Source organism: Melopsittacus undulatus, chromosome 3 (assembly GCF_012275295.1).
Source record: "Melopsittacus undulatus isolate bMelUnd1 chromosome 3, bMelUnd1.mat.Z, whole genome shotgun sequence".
Taxonomy (NCBI): Eukaryota; Metazoa; Chordata; class Aves; order Psittaciformes; family Psittaculidae; genus Melopsittacus; species Melopsittacus undulatus.
The window spans coordinates 15,779,407-15,804,183 of NC_047529.1; the positions used below are offsets into that span (position 1 = coordinate 15,779,407).

Here is a 24,777-nt window from a genome sequence, read left to right on the forward strand (position 1 = left end):
CTAGGGAAGAATCCCACTGGGGAACCATCTTTTCAGGATAAGGTGTTATGAAGTATACAGATGACAAGATTCAGCATATAAATGCCAATAACCAGTACTAACTGAACTGGGTAAGATGAAGTCTTTTACCAACACAGGCCTGCATCTCACTTCATATATTTTCCCCAATTATTTCATTAGACCTATTTATGGAAGCCTTGGGTGATATGGTATAGTGTGAGGTGTCCCTGCCCATGGCAGGGGGGGTTGGAACTGGATGATCTTAAGGTCCTTTCCAACCCTAACTATTCTATGATTCTATGGATGTCAGCTTTGTTCACGCAGTACCTGAGGACTAGATGCAACCCACTGAACAGTCTCAGTATACTTAAAAGACAAAAAGCTGTTAGCTGTTCTATTAGATACCTGCTCTATCTCAATACAAAGCCATGACAATGATCCCCCTGCTTTGGGGGAAAATATACCCTTGAGGGTTTTTTTTCACAATTCATAAGACACACAAACTAAAATAAAAACAAACTGCTGTTTGGGCTTTTCCTTTTGGAAACTTTCACAACCTAAAATTTCCCACAAATGCAAAAAGCAAGGACAGCAAAAATACACCTCCAAAAAATGCAATGCAGCTTTCACACAAAGTGCAGTTAAAAAATGACTAAGTTTTCTTGATATATGAATTTGTGGGTAAACCATTTATCAATGACCTGTTTACCTGTGCAGCAGAGTCCCTCAAGCCAAGGGCCATGTCATTCCCCTTTGACTGATTAATTAGCCAATCAAGGGATATTTTTCACTGTGAGGCATGATGGTTTATTCCAGCTAATGCATGGTCTCTAATGGTAACACGTTAAAGCCAACTCGGCTCTTTAAGCCTACTGCAGTGACCAAAAGGGAAGGAGAGAAGATAAATCAAAAAGAGCTCCCCGCAGTTTGGTTTCTGTTCCTAACAACCCCCCCAAGGAACTAACACTGGAGACAAGACTCTTCTCCAATGAAAAAACAAAAACCACCGTTTTTTCAAGATGGGGTGACACCTCCTCTTTTCCCTCTCTGCTGATATCTGAACAGCAATAATTTATCCTCAGTTGATTAACAAGGTGCTTATAGAACAGGCAACAAAACATCAATACTTTGTTCTTCCTTCTTTTATCAAAAGCACTGCTAGGACACCATGCTGGGTAAAGTAATTTTTACCAGTGCTCCAGCAACAATCTCATCTGCATGGAGAAGTATTAAAAATATGGCCCAAATTAACACCTGGAGCCTAATTCACTGTTTTTTCTGACTTGCTGTATACGGTGATACAAGTTACCAGGTCAAAGTAACAGCTAGTCCATGCAGCCAGAAGATTTGCTCTACCTGTACCACTTGTGTACACTGAAAATATATTTAGCCCTTCGGTTGTATTGTCATGCTGTTCTCCTGGTGAGTTTGTGTCACTGGATTTTCCTGGCTGTCCTTCAAGTGTGGGCAAAGTCCTTCTACTGCTGACTGCTGGCTTTGAGGCTTTTTGGTCAAGAAGAGAAACCAAAGCAGACAAAACCTCATGATTTCCTGAAACACTGATGCTGCAGAACACAGTGAGCTCCCATCCAAGTCAAAGAGAACTAAGCCACTAAGTGGAGTGTTAACCATTTTCTACATATTGACACGAAAAATCTGTAATAAGACATGCTCATCAAAGTAGCAGTGAACAAGAGGCTGACAGCAACCTTTCTAATCAGAAGCAGGTTCCTGAGGATTTCAAACACGTAAAAGCACCATTATGTTGCTTTGCAGATTCTGCCACTAGGTCACCTGCCTCCTCCTATTAACCAACATTAAAAAAAGTATTTATAAATACAGCCTTGACAAGAACTGAAGAGGTCAAGAGGGTTGAGCAGTAATCACATGCCTACAGGAATACTTTACACTGAAAGAGAATACATTCAGAGTTTTCATTCTTGGACAGGATGTACCTCACTTAGATGTCCCCTATGATCACTGAAGAGGCATGTATGTCTAGAAAGGGTTTGGCTTCACAAGTCTTCCCCATCTTTGAAGAGACAGTGAATGCATCTGCTTGGGCACCTGTGCCTCTTAGAATGGTTTGGGTTGGAAGGGCTCTTAAAGCTCATCTAGTTCCAACATCTCTGTTACGGGCAAGGACACCTTCCACTTGACCAGGTTGCTCAAAGCCCCATCCTACATTTTTTTACCTGTTTTCATTTACCTTGGTTCTTGGCAAAATGTTATATTCACTCTTCCCAATGGCATGTAACACATTACACAGCTCTGTGCTGAAATGGTCAAGTCATATATAGGAACAAGCACTGTGCAGTTCTGAATTTTATCCCCAAATCTCTAATTATAATACCAATCATCATATTGATATTTGTGGGTTTTCACCCTTGTGACTTTTGGGCAAGTTGCAAGTGTAGTCTGCTGGGTTTTTTTTACCTGTGACAAAAGTCTATTGCAGAAGTAGCATATAAATTGCTCTTAAAATGCAGCTTTTCTTTCTGACAATAAACATATAATAAAAAAAGAAGGAAATATGTTAAAGACACTATCTCAGTGTTTTCCTACTGTCCTCCTCCGGAACACATTGACAGCAATTACAGTTTTACTCTGACTTCTTAAGGAAGCAAAGTTTCCATAATCATTCTGCCTAGACATTTGGGTACATCATGCACTCCTTTTCACTCCAGCAGCTTTTGAATCCAGCCTAGTAGAAGTTCAAGGTATTTCAAAGATATCAAGACTCTCACATGCAAACAGGCAGCTGGACAGAGAAGGCCAACAGATCAGAGTGCACGTGGACAGGGATTTCAGCATGAGCTCATCTCCTTTAGTCACACAGAATCCAGGCACAACACAACCACAGGAAACCAAGCTTCACAACTGGAGCCAGTCACAGAATGACTTGTTAGATGTTTTACCTAAACCAATTTGTGCCCATTCCAGCGGGCCTAGAAGTGTTAAATTCAACTTTTTTTCTTGGCATCACTTACTAAGGAGCTGGGATTTCCCTTAGGAGACTTCTACTGCCCTGCTGACATCACTGCAAGGAAGCCTGTTGAAGAGTAAGCTTGTGTCTTCCTTTTTCTAATTGAAGTTCTCACCCCCAGTACCATTCTTGGCTTTTGCCTACTCTGATTACTATCCCTTCCCTTCCTCTGTTCCTCCCTCCCTGACCCCCAGATATTTATAGGCAGAGAGGTCATCTTTTTCTGCCTTTTTTTCTGAGATGAATGCATCCAGTTCCTCCACTCTCTCCTTCTAGGACATGCCCTCTAACCCTGTCACCCATTTTACACTAAATCTTTTTGGACTTTCTCCAGGTTTTTGATGTCCTTTTTCTGTTCTTCTCAGTCCCAAATACCTCATGCTAGCTGTGGTCTCCAAAGCAGAACAGTGAAAAAAAAAACTAAGTTAATTTTTAACTTATTTTTCCTTTCCGCACCTTTTTGTTCCCTGACATTGCTGGAAAAAAGGAACAGCAAATTAATTTATATGCTACCTCTGCAACAGACTTGTCACAGGTAAAACAATTCAGCAGACTAACTTGCAACTTGCCGAAAAGTCACAATGGTGAAAACCCACAGACATCACTACCATGACTGGTATTTTGCAGGCATGAGACATAGGGAATTATTTCATTTTACTCATAGCTTCAGTAAGCCCATGGCAGAGCCAGACCTTAATGGATTTTCAGTTATGTCCCGTAAGATTAGCCAACATGCTTTTCTGATAAGTGCTGGGAAATATAAGTCAGTTGAGGAAGTTCTGCAAAATGTGTCAGAAGACAATTTCCTGATTGAGAAAAAAAAAGTGAACAAGCAACAGGGTGGATAATTACATTTCTAATGACTAACATGGAAGAAATCACTACAAACTTGAGACTTTTGGGCTACTTGGATTAGGTGGTTTAAGGGAACATACGCAGGTTTATGTCCAAGTTACAAAAATTTGGAGGAAGCAGATTACTCATCAAATGGCCTGAGACATGGAAGTGAGATGGATGCAAAACAGTCAGTTTTCTACGCATCTGAAACAGAGTTATTACAAATGCACAAGCAAATCAGAACTACTCTCCCAGCCCCCAAAGTGAAACCAGTGCCAGAATCATGTTGTTCAGCAACCAAGTTCGGATTGTCTGTAACTCATTCCCAAATCCTCAGTCTCACTCAGGAGCATTTTCTCCAGTGATAAGGCTTCATCAGGAAACACAGCTGGATGGAGGAAGGAAATTCTGAGAAGCAAAAAAAATAGTGGGGGTTCCAGGAAGTTCAACCAGATAGGAACTAATGGAATTTGTTTTTCTGTCTCCCCAGCTCCCAAGTGTTCATAAGCAAGTCAGAAAATCAGAGGGAAAGTAGGGGCGAAAAAATCTGGCAGATCTTACCCTGCAAAACAGGTCCTCACTGGAGGTCTCCAGAGAGCATCGTAAGTACAATTCAATATTTTCGATCACTTACTCTCCCTGGGAAAAACTGCAGACGTTTTCAATTTAGGCCCACTCTCAAGACCAGCCATTGTTTTCTCCCTCTGTTCTTTCTTTTCACTTGTTTTTATTTATTCATTGTTTTTAAGCAAAGGTCCCTGTACAGTTTATTAAGGAGGCTTTAGCTTGACACAAGATTAGCAAAAATAATAATAGTAATTTTAAAAGTCCCATTAGATTTAACATTCAGGAGAATTAAAGGCTGCAAGTGTCTATGATTAGTAACACATATCCCAGAACCATCAAAACAACAGCTTTAACTAGTATTTCGGTCTTAGTACTTCTAGAGAAACTCCCTTCAACCCTTAGGAGCAAAGAGCATTTCCTTCCATATCCTTTGCAATTCCACTCTTTTGCAATCTTTACAATCCTCTGGCCAACTCCCTCTTCCTTTGATAAGGTAAATAATCCAAATTTCAACATCCCCACTTACTGCAGTAGTGTCAGTGTGAAACAAGAGAAAAGATCCGTCAGCCAGATCAGTCCTAGGTTACTGAGACAGTTCACAAGTGAGTCTGAGATCAGCTTTACAGGTAAGACAGCTGAGATTAAGCCAGGACAAAAGAACTCCACAGGACAAGATCATCAAATAATTGTTAACAATCATACTAGAAAAGACTGAACACGACTAATTGGAACAGCATCTCTGTGACATACTGATTTGTTGAGATACCACTTATCACAGCAGCAGTTCAGAGGTGATGTATTTTTGACAAGCACTTCAGAAGAACCAAGATTATCTCCCTGTTCCAGAGACCAACTCACTCAGCCTTGAGCCCTTCCACTAGCTCCCATTTGACCACAAGCACAGATGGAGTTTCCTGGATTTTGCTTCCCTCTCATCCCCTTTTCCTAATCTCTAAAAACTGTTTGGTAAAACACGAGCCAACCAGCCAGACCTAGTAGAACAACATTGCTGAGGAGCATCTATGTAACATCACTATGAGGATATACTGCACCTTAGGCTATTTGTAGAAATAGAAAAGCTCAAAGGTTGTGGGTACAACAGCTCTTAGGCCTAAGAAAAGCTCTACAACACACTCCAGATGAAAAGCCTGCCCGTAATGCCATCAGAAGCATACAGCCTTAAACCTTTACATAACTTTCACTGTCTCTGATACCTACAGAACTGCAAATGACCACCTAATTCAGCCCATTTACTGCATAAGCATTTTGTTATTCCGAATGTTCCCATCTTCTGCTCCTTAAGTACTCTCTTTCATCCATACTATACTTTGTCACAGGCTTAAATTGGATGCTTTAAGGAAGGGAGATAGTCAAAACTGAGTTAGACTAGGTCCTGAGGCAACCTGACACAGCTGATCCTGCTCTGAGCAGGGTGACTGATATAAAGACCTCCAAGTCTCCTCCCATATCAGTAATCACATGATTTCATGAAGTTATTCCATGAAGTCATACCCAAGATGGTTCTGATCCTGCACTGAAACAACTAGAAATATGGAAAAAAGAATTATGGTGAATATCTCTGTCAAAAGGTCGAGTGGAATGACAACTCTACTCCATTATAAGCCATTCAGTCCAAATCAAATCCATACTGAATGCTTCTCAAACTGTACCTCTTACAGCTGGGAACCTGCAATCAGATTGACAGTAGAAGTTCCGGCACCTACGTTAAGTATGACAACTGTCCTCATCTACTTTGAACAGGGTCAGCAGCATACAACTGCTACTAATGCTTGCAGAAGCTGTAATGAAAAGGGTCTGCAGCCTTCCACAGCCTGAAGTCATACCACAGGGCTCTGATGGACACCAGGACTCTTCCTACATTATCTCTACACAGGAACAAAAATGATCAGCTCACTTCCAGCGGAATGACAGCACTTTCCTGCTAGACTAGTGCACTCTGCAACATCAGGGAACTGCCCAGAGCCTAGGGATTTCAAACCAGAATGCAAACACACGCAGAGAACAGTACTGCAAATCCTCACAGTGCAGTTCCATTTGTGCCACCTTAAGGACCAGGCCCTGGAATGTGATGGAAAAGGATCATAAGAGTTCATGGGTGCGATGAAATGAAATTGCTCAAAGCTGGAGAGCCTGAGCAATGCATTTTTGTTCTGTGCAAACTCCACAGATCTCTGATCCGTGAAAAAAAAGGAGGTGGGGGAAGCAACTGAGCTGCCTCTGGCTCTCTCTCCCTCTTGCTGCCTAGCAGCAGACGGTAGCCACAAGAGGCAAATACAGCTCCAAATTACATTACCTCCTGCCTGTATTTGCATGTGGAGATGTGGGTGCTTAACAAAGAATGGTCTATGACTTTTTATCAGAACCTTGTACCATTAGTTCAGTGAGGGGAAAATGGAGATCTGCACAGTAGCCATCAGCTAACCACTGCACCAGTCAAGGGATTAGCAGAAACATGCACAAACATACACAACCTTCATAAGCAGCCATAAATGCATGTGACCACAGCGTCTATCAACAAAAGAACAAATGCTCTACACAGGGTAAGGTCCCAGGAGAAGCAACAGCACTTTCCAAACTTATCATTGTAGTTTCAAAAGATGTGGGACTTTAAGTGGAATCAAGACCAACCATGTGGAACAACTCATGGGTGGGCAAAATCTGCTCCCTTAACCATAGCACTGTTGATTTGCATTAAATCCCAGTTTGTTTTGGTTCAACAGTGATCTGACAGCAAAGGAGTTAAGAAGTAGATCCATGGCATATTCAAGTGATTAGAAGTGTTAATCAAAGGGGCTCTGATGCTGCAAGCTTACCTACAGCATTTGAGACCTCTGACAACTCTCATGGACTTGAAGTCCTCAAATACTTATTTCAAGACAGTAATAAGCTAAGATAGGTTCTGCTATGACTGATGGTCTACTCCAAAGCTTCTGCCTTCCAAACCAAACCATGTGTCCTGTGACAAAGGCTTATACTGTTTTTCACAGTGGCAGACAAGACAGGACAGTTCTTAAGTTTCTTCTAACTTCCTGGTTTAATCAGATGCAACAGTATTTTTGCAGCTTGTAGAGAACAGTACTCAGAAAACACATTTGACATTTTTCCCTGTCACCAATAAAGCTATCAATAACTTTAAACCCTACAGCAGATTCACTGAAATGATAACATTATATGGGATAATGGCAAGACTAAATCCTTCAAACTGTTCAATTCAAAACACCTCACTGAAGTATTATTTATTTTATAGTAAGAGTTTTATCCAGGGAAGAATCCCCAGTGGGTTGCTGTTCGTTCTTAACAAGCCCCCTTGTCATTCTGCCATAGCGTTTACAGAGCCACCCATTTCACTACTGTCCAGGATCCCTTAGCACATTCTTCCACTACTCCTCCCAAAGTTCACAGTGCCCTACTGTGAAGTTACAGAATTTTCAAGAACACTGTACAAAGAGCAAGGTGTCACACACATTCAGAAATGCCCACTGATACTGAATTTCAGGCCCCATCTTTCCCTCCAGACAAGAGATGACACAGAACTCTAGGGCAATTCTTGCAACACATGCATTTGTGCTTTTCTAGATGTTATTTTTTCCAAACCATTTTTCTGGATATGTTAGCCATGTCACAATATAAATCTGCTATTTCACATACCAGTATGAATCATCATAGAATGGTTTGGTTTGGAAGGGCTCTTAAAGGTCATCTAGTTCCAAGCCCCTCTGCCACAGACAGGGACACCTTCCAGTAGACAAGGTTGCTCAAAGTCCTGTCCAACCTGGCCTTGAACAGTTCCAGGGACAGGGCATCCATATTGCTTGAAACAGTAAGTCTATTCTCTGCAAGTGCAAAAATGCTAATGAATACATAAATAAAGTAAAATAAATGCTAGTACAAGCCTTGATTCTCATTACACAACGTTGGGGAAATGGTCTTCTCATTAAATATTTATCAGTGTTCAAGCCATCTTTGAATCTTTTGTTTGCAGCTGCTCAGCCTTTCCAAATTCTTGTGAAATAAGGATAGTTTGCTGAGATTGGCCAGCTGCTACTGAATGTCAGATTTTACTTCGGATATTTATGGATCTTTCAGATCAAGCAAAATTTATGTACTTTGCCATGTACACTGCATAACAAGTGTAAAATTTAAACACTCAAGTTTCCTAACTCTACAGAAGTTATAATAATTTATAAAGTGATGTATTAAATTCACTTATTTCCTAATGGTTCAGATCACAGCCCTTCAACTGCAGCCTTCACATAGAAACAACAGCAATTTTACCGGCGGAAGACTCCTCGCTTTTAATGGCCATGTGGTGATCTCATCAGCATAAAGACATTTAAATACGGTTTTATTATAAGGAATAATACAGAAGGAAACGAGAAAGGTGAAGCCTCTTGTTACCTGTCCCTTCAAACTCTTCTGTCGCTTCCCAAATATGCAGGACAGATCATCTTCACTGCGAGAAGACAGATCCTTACCTGAAAGGGGTAAGAGGAAGAAGATAATCTCACAACCTTCACATCTGGTGATTACAGGCACATTTTGATAACACAAACTGTGACCCGCTGAGGTAGAAATTCTTTTTGGAGGGGAACAAATATCAAGGGGAGAACGTCAAAGACACTAAATGAAGACTGACCATGACTCCCACATACAGTAGGAAATATGTGTGTGTGTTTGTAGAGACAAAGGTTGGTGAGAAGACATCCACAACCTGCTGGTGTAGGTCCACATGGAAACCTTTAACAGCAGCTTGTTTCCCCTGACTTGATGCTGCGATTGGTACAGCAAGATGAGGAAGCAGCCTGCACTATGCTAAAGGCAAAGAAGAGTTGTAACCTCCTACACATGAGAAAAGTTCAAGCAGAAACTGCACATCTTCAGACTGTCATGAGAATTCCCCATCTCTGACAAAGTTACAGTTATAGCTCCTCCATACAGTGAAAAGAAACATTTACATTTACTCAGTGAAGACTGATGAAACTGCTTCTGAAAAGCAAAACCTCCATCTCTGCAACACACTGGTTTATTCCAACTTAAAACAATTTCATGGGTGACGCAAAAATTTCTCTGCATTCCAGTAGAACCATTATTCCCATCTGACTGTTGTGTGCTGAATATCAGACATGGAGCATGGCAGGGGAAGCAAAAGGGTGTGATGTGATATTCTGAGATATGGGCAAAAGTCTAGCCAATTCCAGAGTGCAAAAACCTTTGAGTTGCCCACAACTTATATCAGAAAAGTCTTAAAAAAATATAACAGTCAGTGAAGTTAATTAGCCCAGACAGACCAACGTCTTAGGAGTCTACTGAGGTCTTACTCCACTTGATTTTCTGATTCCAAAACCACTGACCTCAAAATGAATCTAAGCACTTGTAATAGACAAATTAAAAAGGTCATATGACTATTCTACCTGTTTCTTCTTCTAGGATCCATAACTGCCCACAAAGGGTAAGCAGACAAATCAACCTAGATAAGAAAGTGCTACCCAACTTTCTGAAGCCTCACTGCCCAGCCCCTGGACATCCTTACCCATGCAAGCTGGGTGAAGAGTGGTGGCTGTTTTCAGTTTTACCTTGGCCAAGGCTTGGAACGTAACACTTCCAGTCATTCTGCTTCTCCTCTTACCCAATGCTTTCTTTCCATGCCTTCCCTCCTTGAATGCATCCCCCTCCTCTTTTTGCATTCTCTAATACAAAACCAACTAAGCTGACAGTCCAAGCCTTTTTCAGCATTACAGTGGAACAGCTACTAGAAAAGCAATTGAAATTACTATCTCACACCTCATATTGGTGTGTCTTTCCCAGACATGAGCATGGCTGCTAAGGCTGTGTGTGTGGACTGTGTTCCTCCAGCAGTGAGGCTACAAAACGGCACCGAAAACGGAAGCTGCATTTTCTGCCGTCGCTGCTCCCTTCTCCAGCTTTTGTGTAAACTTGTCTTGTTTAGTCTAAAAGGAAGCAGGATCGGACTTGAACAACAAGGGCCACAACAACATTGGCCTTTCTCAAATAACTTTTCCTCTTTCCCTGAAAAAGGACAATTTCCCTGTTTTAGACCACAGAGGGTATAACACAAACAGGGGCCTACCTTATAGAAACACTGCAGCCAAACAAATGAGGGATATTGCTAATACAAAAGCCTCCTCCATATTTTACTGTCTCAAAAGACACTTTTTTCATCTATTTTTAGTAAAAGGTTAAATTAAAATAAATCCTCTTTGCTACTACCTCGAACACGCCATGGCCTGTGTACTTGCAAGCCCTGAACCAATTCAATTGTTAAATGTCGTAAAGTGAATGGGTCATGTTAACATGTTGATTTCAAGGCCAGATTATTTATTCAAAAATACCAAATCCCAATATCAGAATTCTGCCTCCATTCAGACATCAATTACTTGTGCTTTAGCAGAGGCATTTGGTATCTGAAACCATTACACAGAACTTTAAGTTCAATAAATCAGCCATTAGTGGAAAACAATCCTATTCCATACACACATGAAACATGTATACACACACTATATACGCATGGGTATGTGAAAGGGGAAGGCAATCACTAAAGAAGTAGAGCAAGGGACTGAACAACTGTCAAGAGCCAAAATGAGGGATAGCTGAAATAATGTAAGCACTCTAAGAAAGAAATTGCAAAACTCCACAAGTTCTTGATACAGTTTTTGTGGCCACCAACTACTGTCCTAATATAGCCATAAAGTAACTGGTAGATGTAAGAGGGTTTTCCCTCTTCCTGCATTCAGCTTTAATCTGACCACTGATCTTATCCATGTGATCTCTTAGCAGGGGTTACTGGAGATTGCAGAGTACTGTGCAGATGCCCAAGTAACTCTTATCACCTTTGCCTCCCCTTCCCATCCCCTGCCCACACACAGATCACTCAGAGTATTTACCGTTCCTTTATTTAGCTGATGATTCCTTCAGACAGAAACTGGTTTATTCAACAGTGTCAGCTTAAAGCCACTCAAAATTGTCCAAAATTGAGGAACAGCATATTATAACTTTAAGTAAGTTGTTGCAGGCAGTGTTTCTAAAACTAAGATTTTACTTGCCTAATTTAGACCCCAGAAGGCAGCAGATCACCTTAACACTTTTTTTTTCTCCTGATCTTGGCTAGAGCTCATGAAACAATGGAACTCCCCTTACCTTTTGCAAACTTCATATAATGGACACGTTTCTTGGAAGATTTGGATTTTTCTTCCAGACTGAATGTCTTCTTCTGATTATTCACTGAGGACTCTAAAAAAAACAAACAGGTTCCAATCCTATCAGAGGCATTCTAACCACCAAACATCAGTATATTTAACTTTCTCTCTCTAAACCAAGTCTCAACATATCACAATGTATTACTGAAGGAAGTATGGTAATTTTTGTCCAAGACATGTTACTGCTTGATTTTTTCTTTTTCTCACATCCCCTTCCCTTCTCTTCCCATTTCCAATCTAATGTAATTTGAAAAGGCAGATACAGGTACTCCAGGTCAAAGGCAAATCCATTTCTAAAGTAAGAAAAGAACAGTAAGTCAGAGTTTATTGTGCTGTTTGTTTACAAAACATCTCCAGTGCCACAGTCTGAGAAAGGTGTAAGAAAGGGGACAAAATAAAATACTAAACCTGACTGCATAAAAAGAAGGGGGGAAAAAGCCACCAACAACACAGGCCTTTCACTTCTAACAGTATACAGTGTCTCTTTCTGGACACAGTCTGATACATCTGTGAAAGGAAATTAAAGTGTGGCAGAGCTTTTCTGTCCCTGAGGCCAGCTAGAACAAATTGGCACATCCATATGATTTAATTTTCCTAGCTTGCAGAAGAGGGGATGCATCTAAACTGTCCACTGGGATGGTCTCTGGGTTGGCAAAGTCCCAAATTCACTCAGCAGTCATTTGGGAGAATGTTAGCTTGTGCAGGTCAAAACCATGTAAAGGATTAATCTGACTATTTAACAATAAAGATATCAAGTTCCTGTGCTGTGGCAGGTTATTTTACTGGTGCAGATGTACTCTCTGAATCCACAGAGCCTGTTAATTTACAAGAAGTTCTCAGAAGCAGGTAACCTGCTCTCTGGTTAATAACTACTTTATTAGTAATCACCATAGGATTATCTGCTCTGTGACTCTAGAAAAGGCTACTCTAATAAGATGGTTTTTTCCTCTCCCCGTGACAACTGGGATGATAGGGAAATCAACCCATACCTTGAGGGCCAAGGTGAGTCACCTTTTTCATATGATCCCACCCCTGAAAGTTCTGCAGACCAAGCTTTTCCAACATTGGAATTACAGCACTTCACTGTTTGGTAGGTAGAGACAAGGCAAATGAAATCCACAGCCTGCAGTGAGAGAGGCAATTACCAAAAAGCACTTTGAGATCTACTCTTCCAGCCCTAAGACAAAGGACTAGCAAACCCAGTTTTAGATAAGAGTTCACAGTCAACTTGAAAATCCTCTATAAATGAGGTCTGTGGGGAAAGTATGCATCACAACTAAAATACCCTGACAAGAGATGAGGCACTTTAAGTCTGCTCTCCGATTTACTTGTACAGAGGGAACATTACACAGGAAGGGATTTCCACAGAGCTTCCTCCTCCTCTTTATTCTTCCAGTGAAAGGCACAGCAGCACCGCCTTGTGCCTTCAAGGAGGAATTTCAATCCTGGAACGTGCTGGCACTTGCAATGGACAGGTAGGTACACCCCTGTGTCTTCCAGTGACTGGCAAATCCTGAATAAGCACTGTAGGAATATTCATATGCTTTTTAAAGCAATTTAGTCATAGCAAAAAGCCATGTGTCATTTCTGTAGTAAATTTGATGCAGATGAATATTCCAAAGCATATTACAGACATGAACAGCACAATGCCCCATTTTACTAATGGGAAAGGGACACAGTTGTCACTACTTAGTATTCCAGCAAAAGAGCCAGGAATCAAAACTCTTCACTAGGTGATCAGCTAGGAAGAAAAGAAGAAAGAAAAGGAAGCTAAAACTATGCACCAAGGGTATTAGAATGCTGGCATACTAACCACCACAGGGCCCTTCCTTCCCGATCCCTAATTGCAATCCAACTCTGGCAACTACACCAGTTATTTAAGAACAATGAAGTTTTTCAGCTGACTTTTAATGCAACTTGAAACTGGATGATGGCCAATAACGTAACATTTGATCCCATAGCTCTGCCCGCAGCTGTGCTATCTGGATGAGTTTTGCCAGCTTAAACAATTGCCAAAAAACAAGTTTCAGAGCAATGCCTGCAGTCTGCAAATCACTAAACGTGACCCTGGCCGGGAATTTTCAATGTGCATCCAAATTTGTCCTCTGATTGAAAACTCTTGTCCCAACTCCTAAAATGATGAAGGAAAATTAAATGAGTAAACCAGGGAGAAATACAGTTGGTCAAGGGCCATTCTGCATTAGTAGAAATGACCCAGGAATTACTGCACAGATTTAGGAACAAGACAGCCTTGCTCAATGAACCTGCCTCTGTGCTGACTCACTGTGTCCGTGGGCAAGCCGTTTCAGCTCTCCACTCATCAGTTTGCAGGTTTCCCACCAGTTACACCTAACTGATTTTCCCATGGCTCAAGTTGGAACTTGGGTAGGATTTAGCTACAAAAGTAGAAAGGAACTTCTGGAATTTCCTTATGATACACTATTCTACCTCTTGAGGACTTCAACTATGGGACCTAACACTGTGTGGACCTCACGACCATGGTCAGGGCTCCAATGCACAAGGATAATTTACACAGCAATTTTAAAGTGGTTTAAAAGCATCAGGTTCAGAATTTTAATCCTAGGTGTCTAGGATTAGAAAGCAAGTTTGATCCTTCTTGCTACCTGATTTTCTTCCTCCTTTTTGTGCCTCCCCTCTCCTAGAAAACTTTCTGTGCTCAAACGTTAAAAGTGAATGAATCAACAGCTGCTAGACTCCCTAGGCTGGCAATTCTGCCTCTAGTGGCACACGGATAGACTACTCTGTCCAAGCAGAAGCCCTTGGTTTAACAACACTACACACAGTTGTTTACATATATGATCAGAGTTTAAACTTGAGTCTAACCAAAGGAGAGATAATAAACCATCTGATGTGCACAATTCTGTAAGGCTGCACCCACCAGTTGTGCATAGCTTAGCTTTTATAAACCAAAGTCTAACTGAACAAAGCTTTTAAAAATGAAAAGACTTATAAATAGCCCTTTTGGGAAATTTGTGTACTTTCCCCCAGTTGTGCGCTCTACATCAGGGTAACAAAAATCGCATTGTACCACACTCAAAACAGATGCATAACTCCGAGTCAAAAGCTAAGAAGCAGCTCTCTTGAGGACAGGAAAAGTAGGTATTTAAGAAACCACCAGAGCATGGAAGCCAGGTATGACAGCTCATTAGTAAAAGGAAGGCAAACACATTGCAATGGCGAGTGATTGCATTGTGAGCTTTTGCACTGCCTCTTGCTGCTGTATAAAGAAGCAAGTGCTACAGCAGGACATCCCAGCAAAAGATTCCACATGTTGTGGCCCTGGATAAAATAAACAAGTTTAAAATTTTATGTCTGCTTTCCCCAATAAAAAGCCTTTAATAGAGACCTGACTGAGAGCAAAACTGATCCATTGAGATCAACATATTCACAGAAACTTCAGCATGGTAACGGATGACATGTCCTTCAGCTCCTACTGACTTCAGGGGAGAAGGGGGAGTTGCCAACCTCAGCAAGAACTATCACCACCCCAAAGTATTGGGCCTCAGCTAGCCTTTAAGACTGAGAATGGAAACTGCTAAGCTTCCAGCATCTGATTGAGCAAAGCACGAACCTACCTGTTCCACCCTGTCCATGGCAATCATTCAGTTCAGCCAGAAGCTGGTTGAAGTCATCCTGATGAGCAATCCAGTTGTCCTGTAAATATCACCCACATGAATACAAGGCAAAACTCTTCAGAACTAACAAAAGTTTTGCTAAACCAAGTATTAAGACTGCACTCATAGAAGTAACTTAATTGTAGATACTTAATGCTGGTCAGTGGAATGGACCCTCAGAAGCAATACAGGTGCTCACTAGTCACTCTAAAGAGTAGTAATTGTAAGGGTTGTGTTTGTAAGTTCTTAATACTAAGCTACTGTTGGCTGTGTGTGTCCCCCCTTATGCAAGATATTTTCAAAAGCAGGCAGGAAATAGCACTGTGATTTTTTTTCCAGCAAAGTTACTTGAGATGTTGATTGTGAGACAAGCACTTTTAGGACCATGTTCTGCTCTACCTATGCACCTGAACTCCAGTCAGAAAGGTGACTGTATCAGGAAGAGCAACAGAAGGCATGAAGCAGGGCAGAAGACACAAAGAAAAGGCAAGTATTTCAGTAATTTGCTAGGAAGCAAAAAAAATCTCGGAACAGCTGGCCTGCAGAATTCATTGTAACTTTTCCAAGCAGGTACTTGCTCCTAGAACATCCAACAAAGCAGAAACTCCAGGTCAAGAGTTTCTGCAGAAACACTGGCATAGGTATGTTCTGCCACCAGATGTGACAACCGATTTCACAAACATCCTGTTACAAAGATCGTGCTTTAGCTGAAATGGGAGCCATTTCCTTACCTGGCTCTAGTGCTCACCTCATAATTGATAGTTGCTCCTAACCCCAGTGTGTTGTTTTTCACTTGAACCTTGATATGTTCTGTATTTCCTTGTTCTTGAGCCCCAAGACCCTAAGGAGGATTTAAGCGTAAAAATGTAAGGATTTTGTAGCAGCAATTAAAGCTTTTGATCTGTAAGGTAGTTTGCAATGAAATACAGCAAGAAATCTCAATTTGCTATTTATTTGCTTGCCTATAACTGAATTCATTCACAGGCATTAGCACACATGAGATATTACGGTTTTTTAATTTACTACTTAAGCCTCCAGCAAAGTATTACAAACACTAAAATAGCAACAACATTAAGTAGCTGCGTGATTAATCAGGAAGCCACCTGACATTCCTAGGCAAGTCTGAAGTGTTTACAATTTTAAAACAAGATACTACATAAAAAGAACTTGCCTCTCACAAAAAATGCCTCCGTCATTGGGAAAGCAGCTGTGTAATGGGCTGTAAGACAGATGCCACATACAACATGCAATACAGAATGAAGTTATGTAGGAGAAAAGTGGGGGAGAGGATCAGACTGGAGCTAGCAGAACATTAAAAACTTCTTCCATCTCATTCACACTCATGAATTGATGAAGATACTAGAGCAAACAAATGTTGGGTTTGTCTACCCTAAAAACCACCATCACTCAAATCTGGGAAGCAATCTTCAGGCCCAGTATTATTGTTCTTAACTATACAATGAGGGGGGAGAGGGGGAGAAGGGGAGCGGAGGGGGGAGGAAGAGAAACCCCCAAAAGATAAAAAGACAAGGCACTTGGTTTAAAACTTTATTCCCAGTATCTACTACCCACTTTTCCCCTAATCTGTCACCAGTACAAATCATCAGCTACGTGTCTGGCTATAATAAACATGTATCTGGTGGAGCAGTGGAGAGAAGCCTTGTGGATTGATCCCAGGCATATCTAATATTTGGAGGAATGAGTCAATAGTTGAAGAAGGCTGTTGCTGTTACAAAACTGGCAGAGCTTATTTGGTCAGTGGGGAGGAAAATTTACCTTGAAACTTCTGCTAACAAAAAAGTATGGAAGCAAGCAGGATACTTGGCTGCACATTCTGCCGTGACCCAATTCCAATACAACTAATAACAGGACTAGTATAAGCAGCTTAATTTCACTGCACAGATGGGCTTTTGCCCATCGATATGATTAAGCTTAAGTTCCATTTCTCTAAGTTTGTAGTGGAATGGAGGCATGAATCCTTCTTGTGCAGCTATAACTTGTAAAGGAAGATCTGGCAGCTCAAGTAGGAAACTTATTGTTGTGAAGAAGATTGGGAGGGGACAGACAGAAAAGAAAACAGGAGGCCTTTCTCTAACACCCTGACACTGTTCATAACAGCAAAGGTGTTATCTGTGGTCAGGGAAGCTTATGGCCTAAAATACATCCAGGACATTTAACAGCATCATCTTCTACTCTGGTTTACATATCTATTTTAATCTTACACACATGAAACACCTATGCATGCAATTTACATTAAAAGACAGTGCTCTAGTTCCATACTCTTAAGAGGCTGGTCTAAAGCCCAGTGAAACTGATGCCAGTTCCTTGACTTCAGCAGCCTTTGAATCAGGTACTGCTGCTTGTTCAAATGAGAGGTAGTTAGAAGCCAGATTTACATGTGCTAAATATAAGACAACTGAGGCAACAGAAGGTTATACTGAAAAATCCATGAGCACACTTATTTTTTTGCTAAGTTTTAATGCATTCACAGAATTAAGAATGAACCTAATTTTATTCCTTTTTTTAAAAGGCTGGGAGAGCAAATCTAGGAAAATTATTATCATGGGGGTTTTGTGTGCATTAAACACACTGATGCGCAGGCCAAAATCTCAGCTTTGCTGAGGCACCTTTGTGGAAGATAAACTGCTTTTAAGGGGCAGCTGAGATGTCTGCAGCTGTCTGCACTGACCTAGAGATTATTCTTAGTCCCAGAAACCAGTCACCTCACCCCACAGGCACAGGCTGGAGGTAGGAAGGAATACACCTCACATAATGCTGCATTTTGGTCATTCAAGGAACAGACCATGAGTAATCTTTAAAAATAGGTGAAGGATTAGAGCAGGTCCTGGAGTTGCTCTGAACAGTACCAAAAGCCAGGGAGAGGACAGAGAGGTATAAAGGCAAGTTAAAAGCCTTTAGCAATCACTTAATTTAATGGGTCAACACCTGCTCTTACTTGGGTGCAAAGTCAAAGGGAGGGTAGAAAAGCAGAACTGGCCCAAGCGAGAAAGCACCTCTGTAACAAACTGTAGATATCTAACATTGCTCAAATTGTTTGTGCACTTCAGAGAATAAATCAAATAGGACATGGTTGTTTTAAACACTGAGCTCAAGAATCCCCTAGCAGTCTTCCACCCTTCAGCTAGACAATTCTCATTTAGATCATACCTTTCCTTTGGACCAGCCCATCTTTTCCAGCATCTTCTGGCCAAATTTGGATTCATCTTTACTCCAGGCGCTATTTCGTGGATCTACAGACCACTTCTGCTTTCTACGGGCTAGAGCAGGGAGGAAAAATTCAAACAGGCTCTACTGACATTCCCATGGGGTTCTTAGTATTCAGTCAATCCCAGAAAAGCTCTTTATTGCAAAAAACTAACCCAGAACTTATGCCAGACTAAACACATTTTGGGGGGTTTTAATCTTACTAAACTTCATATTAGAAAAAAAAAAAGGAAAAGCCAACTAAAATGTTAATTATTAATGTGAAAAATGCAAGAGTAAATTTGTTATGGAAATTGTCGTCCCTAAGGATGAGCTGCAACTCAGGGAAGGCTTTAAGGATTACCACTTAGGTGTACAGACCTAAATTCAGTATTTATTCCAACTTTGCTCTCCATCTGGCTTTAACATGAGATCTACAGGGGAAGAGACTATGGTGCTGGCTTTCCCATTCTGGACAACACCCACTAGCCAGTCTTCCTTTCAACCAGAACACAGAAGTTTTAGCATTTGCCTTCATAACAAAAGCCAAATCAAAAATCAAAAGTAAGTGACCAGAGAAATTAATTACAGGCCAGAAACAAGTGAGATTTCAGCTTTTGGATTTACCACAAAATAGTTTATTCAGAAACTGAAAAGTCACCGGAAATCACTGCAGGTGTTAAAAAATCCAAACGACAATCATAGCTCCTTTGCAGACTACTAAAGAAACTACCATCCCCGAGGCCCACATGCGTGCACTTGCCTCTATCATCAGGAATAGCTTCAATGAAATCAAGGAAGAAAAGCTAGCCCAGTTAACCAACCACTTCAACTGTGCACCTAAACATAAGCAGGAAGATAACCTAAATAAACAGGACAAACAAAGAATGGGAGACAGGAAGATTACAAACTTCATTAAACACGATGGGAAACGGCAGATCAAAAATGACCGATTAACCCAAGGCCATACAAAGTCAGGGAGAAGCCAAGTCCGCCGAGGTGCTTGCAACATAATCAGGAAGTCATCTTTCCCTAAAATGCAACAGTTAGGATTTGGGCCAGGGGAACAAACTATTACAGGGATGGCTGATTCATTTTTTTGCCCAGTTTTGTTTCGTTCTTAAAGAAGAACTAATAGAGTTCAAATACAAGACTAGCTTTTTTTAACATACTGCTGAAGCTTTGAAGCTCAAAATAGGTGCTGTATGACAGCCCCATAAAAAGTAATAGTCCGATAAGGTTTTCATAAAACCCCAACAGTCCATAAAAAAGATTTTACAGTAGGTTAAATGCCTCAGTGCTGTGAGAGGAATTGACATAGCCCTCATTTGGTTCACTTCTCTGCAGGATAACAACTTGCTTCCAACAGGCAGCCTTCAGAGAAGCATCTACTACAAGCCCTACCTGTGCTGCTGACAACAGCTGGTAAAATGCCACTGTGGACTGTGATTTTCAATGCCCAAGCAAATTAGGGTTCCCTGCTGCTCCACTGAGAAGAAGAACTGTGAAACTCACCAAGCTCAGAATCTGGGACAATGAACATGCTTTGTCATCTTCCCTGACACAAGATGCAAACAATCTTTAAGGACCCAGATTTCCAGTTCTTTATTTGGGGGTTATTGGGAATTAAAATGTTATCAAGCTGGAAGCAAAAGGTAAATCCTAAAAAGACAGGTGACATCTTGGCTGTTGCTTTTGTCTGTAGCTGACAGTGAGACAAACAGCATAAAAAGACAACAAAAATAAGCTATTTAATAGTGATTGTGCTGCCCAACTGAGCAGCAGCCCCTCCTTTTCAATCATACATCTTAACTTATCCCTTTATTTAAAATCTCTCAATTAACATCAACTTTCCCTCCCTCAGTCACCAAAAACTGTTCAATGCCTCTTTTTAAACCTAACTGTAACAACATTTTAAGTACGCCCATATTCTGTCGTGCTCTCTGCAACTAGCTCCCCAGGTGGTGACTTTGCAAATACCAACAAATTCAGTTCAACACAGTTCTTGCAGCTGTAAAGCCACTGCATGTATCCCAGGATTTGTCTATGCAGCAGAGGTAATCCATGTCAACTGAGTGCGAATTTGAATTAACTTCCAAATTGAGTTATTTGATGTAGTTCAACTAATCCACTTTAAAAGTTAATTTCTACTATTTTTTTCTGAATCCCTCTCCGACAAAGATATTTTACTCCCAGGAGGGCAATGGTAACAAAGTACAAGGACATGTAATAGAGGTGTCTCAAGCTTTGAATTTTAAGAGACCTTCCCTCTCCCAGAACTTTCAATCCAAGTATTTCAAACCTCTTCACTATCCATATGGGATTAATCCTCACATTTTTCTCAGATTAACACACTCTTATTTTCAAATATGGCAAGCTAGAGGCAGGAAAATAAAGCTGCTGATATCTTTAAAGTATTTAAGAAAGCTGGGAATGACTTTTGCTACACAGCAACGATAAAATCATCTCCCCTCTCCAAACAAACAACAAAAAAAGACTACTTAGTCAACAATTTATCAGACATGTTTGTCCACTGATAATAGAGAGAAAGGAAACATACTGCCTTCCAGCTAAAATACTCAGCTCAGAAGTTAACACCAACCACCAGGGCTGCTCATAGAATGATTCTAGATGCAGTAATGCAACTCTGAGCAAGCAGCACCATCCAGTGGAGAAAAGAGTAATTTCTTTAGATACTTCACTCAGACACCCTAAGATTTGAAAAAGATCAATTACTAAACCCTTTTACCAAGGCTAATTCTGTGCCTGGGGCACATGTTTACCACTTCTGACAGTTCCCATCCGAACCCCTGCTGTGTGCCCACACATGGTGATAGTAAACAAGTCAAATTTCTCTAATGAACAGGAAAAAAAGCACCCTGCCCACAGAAGTGATTTTATTTTTAATCAAAGATATGAAACCCATCATTAATATAAGTCCTTTTTTTTTTCCTGAGAAGCATCAATAACATAGAGAGTTAATTAAAATTTATTCAAAGTGGAAAACGATTAAAAGTGAAAATTAAAAGCTACCTCTTTGGCCATTTCTGCAGTTGATATGTTTCTTAAATTCAGACTACATAAGCACAGAATGATTGAGTTTGTCCTTTCTCAGTTTAGCACACACAACCACAAAAGTTAGAAGGAGTTCTCAGGATCATCTACTTCAATCTACTTAAGCATGTTGTTCAGGAATTTCTTGCATTTTCAATCGCATTTACTGCTTTTTATCCTGTCCCTAGGTACTGCTGAAAAGTGTCTTTAAGTCCCTGGAATGCATGGGCTTTCACAGCCGTAGTAAAACCAACTAACCACATACCTCACCCCCATTTTTTTTTAGGATGAATGAGATCATCAGAGCTTAATCCAGAACTGTAAATAAAACTGCAGACCTGCAACATGCCTTCACAATTATAACTGCAGCTGAAGGTGATGAACAAAAGCAGACAACTCTGCAAAGATGGCTCTCAGCAACTAAACTTGTTTCTTATGACAACTGATTTTAGAATTCACTATATACAGAAGCTGCATTAACACATTGGCACAGAGTGCCCAGAGAAGCTGTGGCTGCCCCATCCCTGGCAGTGTTCAAGGCCTGCTTGCCCAGGCTTGGAGCAACCTGGTCCAGTGGAAGGTGTCCCTGCCTGTGGCAGGTGGTTGGAACTGGATGAGCTCTAAGGTCCCTTCCAACCCAAACTATTTTACAGTTACTGATATATGCAATGTCCAATTAAAATAATTACCAAATTCTGGAAAAAAAACAAAACCCAAAATGTCACCAATAAAGTTTACATCTAAAAAAAAATCAGCAAATTACATATGTAAATGCAGCTTTGCTTTCCTCAATTCATACCTGTATTTTCCACTGAAAAACTTATTTTCTAATTAGTCATTACACTTAAGATGATCTATCCTACAGTTCAAATTAGTCCTACAGAACCAAATACATTAGATCATAAGCTTTCCCATTAAGAGTGTCGTGATACCAGTAAGCTTACCAAAACACCTAAGGACATTAACAGTACTCAGACAGAAGTGTATTAGTCCTGTCACATAAAATATACAGTTAAGAAGTTTACACTTTCTATGCATATATAGCTTTACATTCACTAGAAAACGCTGCTTAACAGGAATGCGTCTTTAACTCAGAAGGCAACAGAAGTTTTTAGTTCACACTTGGGCCAGCCCTGAGAGAGCTGTGTTTCCTGAATGAAAGCTTTACCCAAGAAACAGTTAATGGACAGGATATTTATCCAATATTTGAATCAGTTCTCTCAGATATGGGGAGCCCAAGCCCTCAGTAACTTCAGAAGTAAGAGTGAAGCTCTGATTCCAGTATCAGGAAAAAGTTAAGCAAAATTACCAGGCTTCATGTAACAATGCCTTAAAAAATTATTCACTCAGGAACACCCTTACTGAAAAAGCATAAGAAAACCACATGGCCTTATCCTGACATCTCCCTAATGAGTTCCATGCATTTACTTGCCTTTTTTTAAGCACCTGCCTCAAATTCCTTACATCCCATGCTCACTTTTCCCAGCTCAGCACTTAACTGACCTCTGAAGTTCCCTGTACACATAGCACAAATTCTAACCCTGTGTGAGATCAAAAGACCCGTGCCTACATACACACACAGAATCACAGAATCCCAAGGGTTAAAAGGGACCTCGAAAGATCATCTAGTCCAACCCCCCTGCAAGAGCAGGGTAACCTAGAGTACATCACACAGGAACTTCTCCAGGCGGGCCTTGGATATCTCCAATGTAGGAGACTCCACAACCCCCCTGGGCAACCTGTTCCAGTGCTCTGTCACTCTTACAGTAAAGAAGTTCTTCCTGATGTTAACGTGGAACCTCCTGTGCTCCAGTTTACACCCATTGCCCCTTGTCCTGTCACTGGATATCACTGAAAAAAGCCTAGCTCCATCATCCTGACACCCACCCTTTAGATATTTGTAAACACTGATGAGGTCACCCCTCAGTCTCCTCCAAGCTAAAGAGACCCAGCTCCCTCAGCCTCTCCTCATAAGGGAGGGGTTCCACTCCATCATCTTTGTGGCTCTGCGCTGGACTCTTTCAAGCAATCCCCTGTCCTTCTTGAACTGAGGGGCCCAGAACTGGACGCAATATTCCAGATGCGGCCTCACCAAGGCATAGTAGAGGGAGAGGAGAACCTCTTGCCCTACTAACTACACCCTTTCTAATGCATCCTAGGATGCCATTTGCTGAGCTCTCCTGCTGCCACACAACCCCAGCCCAGAGGCTTCGGCATACCCGCACTCTTAACACACTGCTGTACAAATACTACCGAGACTCTGAAAGAATACCATAGAATCACAGAGCGGTTTAGGTGGGAAGGGACCTTAAAGTTCATCCAGTTCCAACCACCTGCCACGGGCACGGACACCTCCCACTACAGCAGACTGCTCAAAGCCCCGTCCAACCTGTCCTTAAACACTTCCAAAGATGGGGCAAACACCGGCCCCAAGTGCATCCGACCGCCGCTGGCCAGGAAGCGATAGAGCCCCGCAAACCCGCACCCAGCCACCAGGGACCCTCGGGAGGGAGAGCGCGGCCCAGGCCCCGTCCGCGAAGGGTGCAGGTGAGGCACGAACCGCTCCCCGCACAGCGGCCCTAGCCCCGCGCCCCGCCGCCGCGGTCCTCCACACACGAGCACCACTCACGCTCCGCCAGCATCGCCATCTTGGGGGCCTCCTTCCTGCGCGGCGCGTAGCGAGGACACGCCACCGCTCAGCCACAGTGGAGAGGGGGCTTTTGTAACCTCGGGCTCAGGAAAGTCAGGCAATAAAAAATGCCTGACTAAAAAGGTCTTGGAACAAGATAACGCACTGCTATCCTAGCGGAAATAGAGGTATAAATCTACTAAAATACCACTAAAGATATCAAAAGATACGTTGGGTTGTTTATCAGCTAGTTCGCGCATTTCACGGAGGATATTGGACAGGCAGTTTTGCGGGCAGCCGAGGAGCGCAGCCTCCGCAGAGGAGGTGGGCCGCTCCCGGTCGGGTTGGGGCTGTCCCAGCAGTGTTAGGGCCGCTAAAGCCGGCGGTAAAGACAGTGCGAGCGGGTAGTGGGAGCTCTGAGGGGTTTTAGCCGTTCCTATAGGGACTTTCATGGTCTTTGTAGGTGGAGTCCTTTGCTGGGGGTTCTTGAGTGAGGGAAAGGGGTGTTTGGTGCTTGCTCTTTGCGTGGGGTGTGTGATTGGGAAGGATGGGTTCAACGAACGCTCAATGGATGTCGTTGAGGCTTCCCAAATCCCCGCCTGTGGTGGGGGGACCTTGAATGCCTTGTAC

At 41.7% G+C, this 24,777-nt stretch overlaps 1 protein-coding gene across 1 annotated transcript in view; it reads right to left on the reverse strand.

Annotated features, from left to right (window-relative positions):
• PINX1 (PIN2 (TERF1) interacting telomerase inhibitor 1) overlaps window positions 1-24,186 on the reverse strand; it is a 64,897-nt gene extending 40,711 nt beyond the window's left edge. The window contains exons 1-6 of the mRNA XM_005146482.3: window positions 24,148-24,186; window positions 18,429-18,538; window positions 16,009-16,101; window positions 15,222-15,300; window positions 11,567-11,659; window positions 8,810-8,886 (exon numbers count right to left, since the gene is read on the reverse strand). Coding sequence (XP_005146539.2) covers window positions 8,810-8,886; window positions 11,567-11,659; window positions 15,222-15,300; window positions 16,009-16,101; window positions 18,429-18,538; window positions 24,148-24,166 — 471 coding nt within the window. The 5' untranslated portion in view covers window positions 24,167-24,186. The remainder of the gene's footprint in view (window positions 1-8,809; window positions 8,887-11,566; window positions 11,660-15,221; window positions 15,301-16,008; window positions 16,102-18,428; window positions 18,539-24,147) is intronic.
• Between the last annotated feature and the right edge of the window lie 591 nt (window positions 24,187-24,777).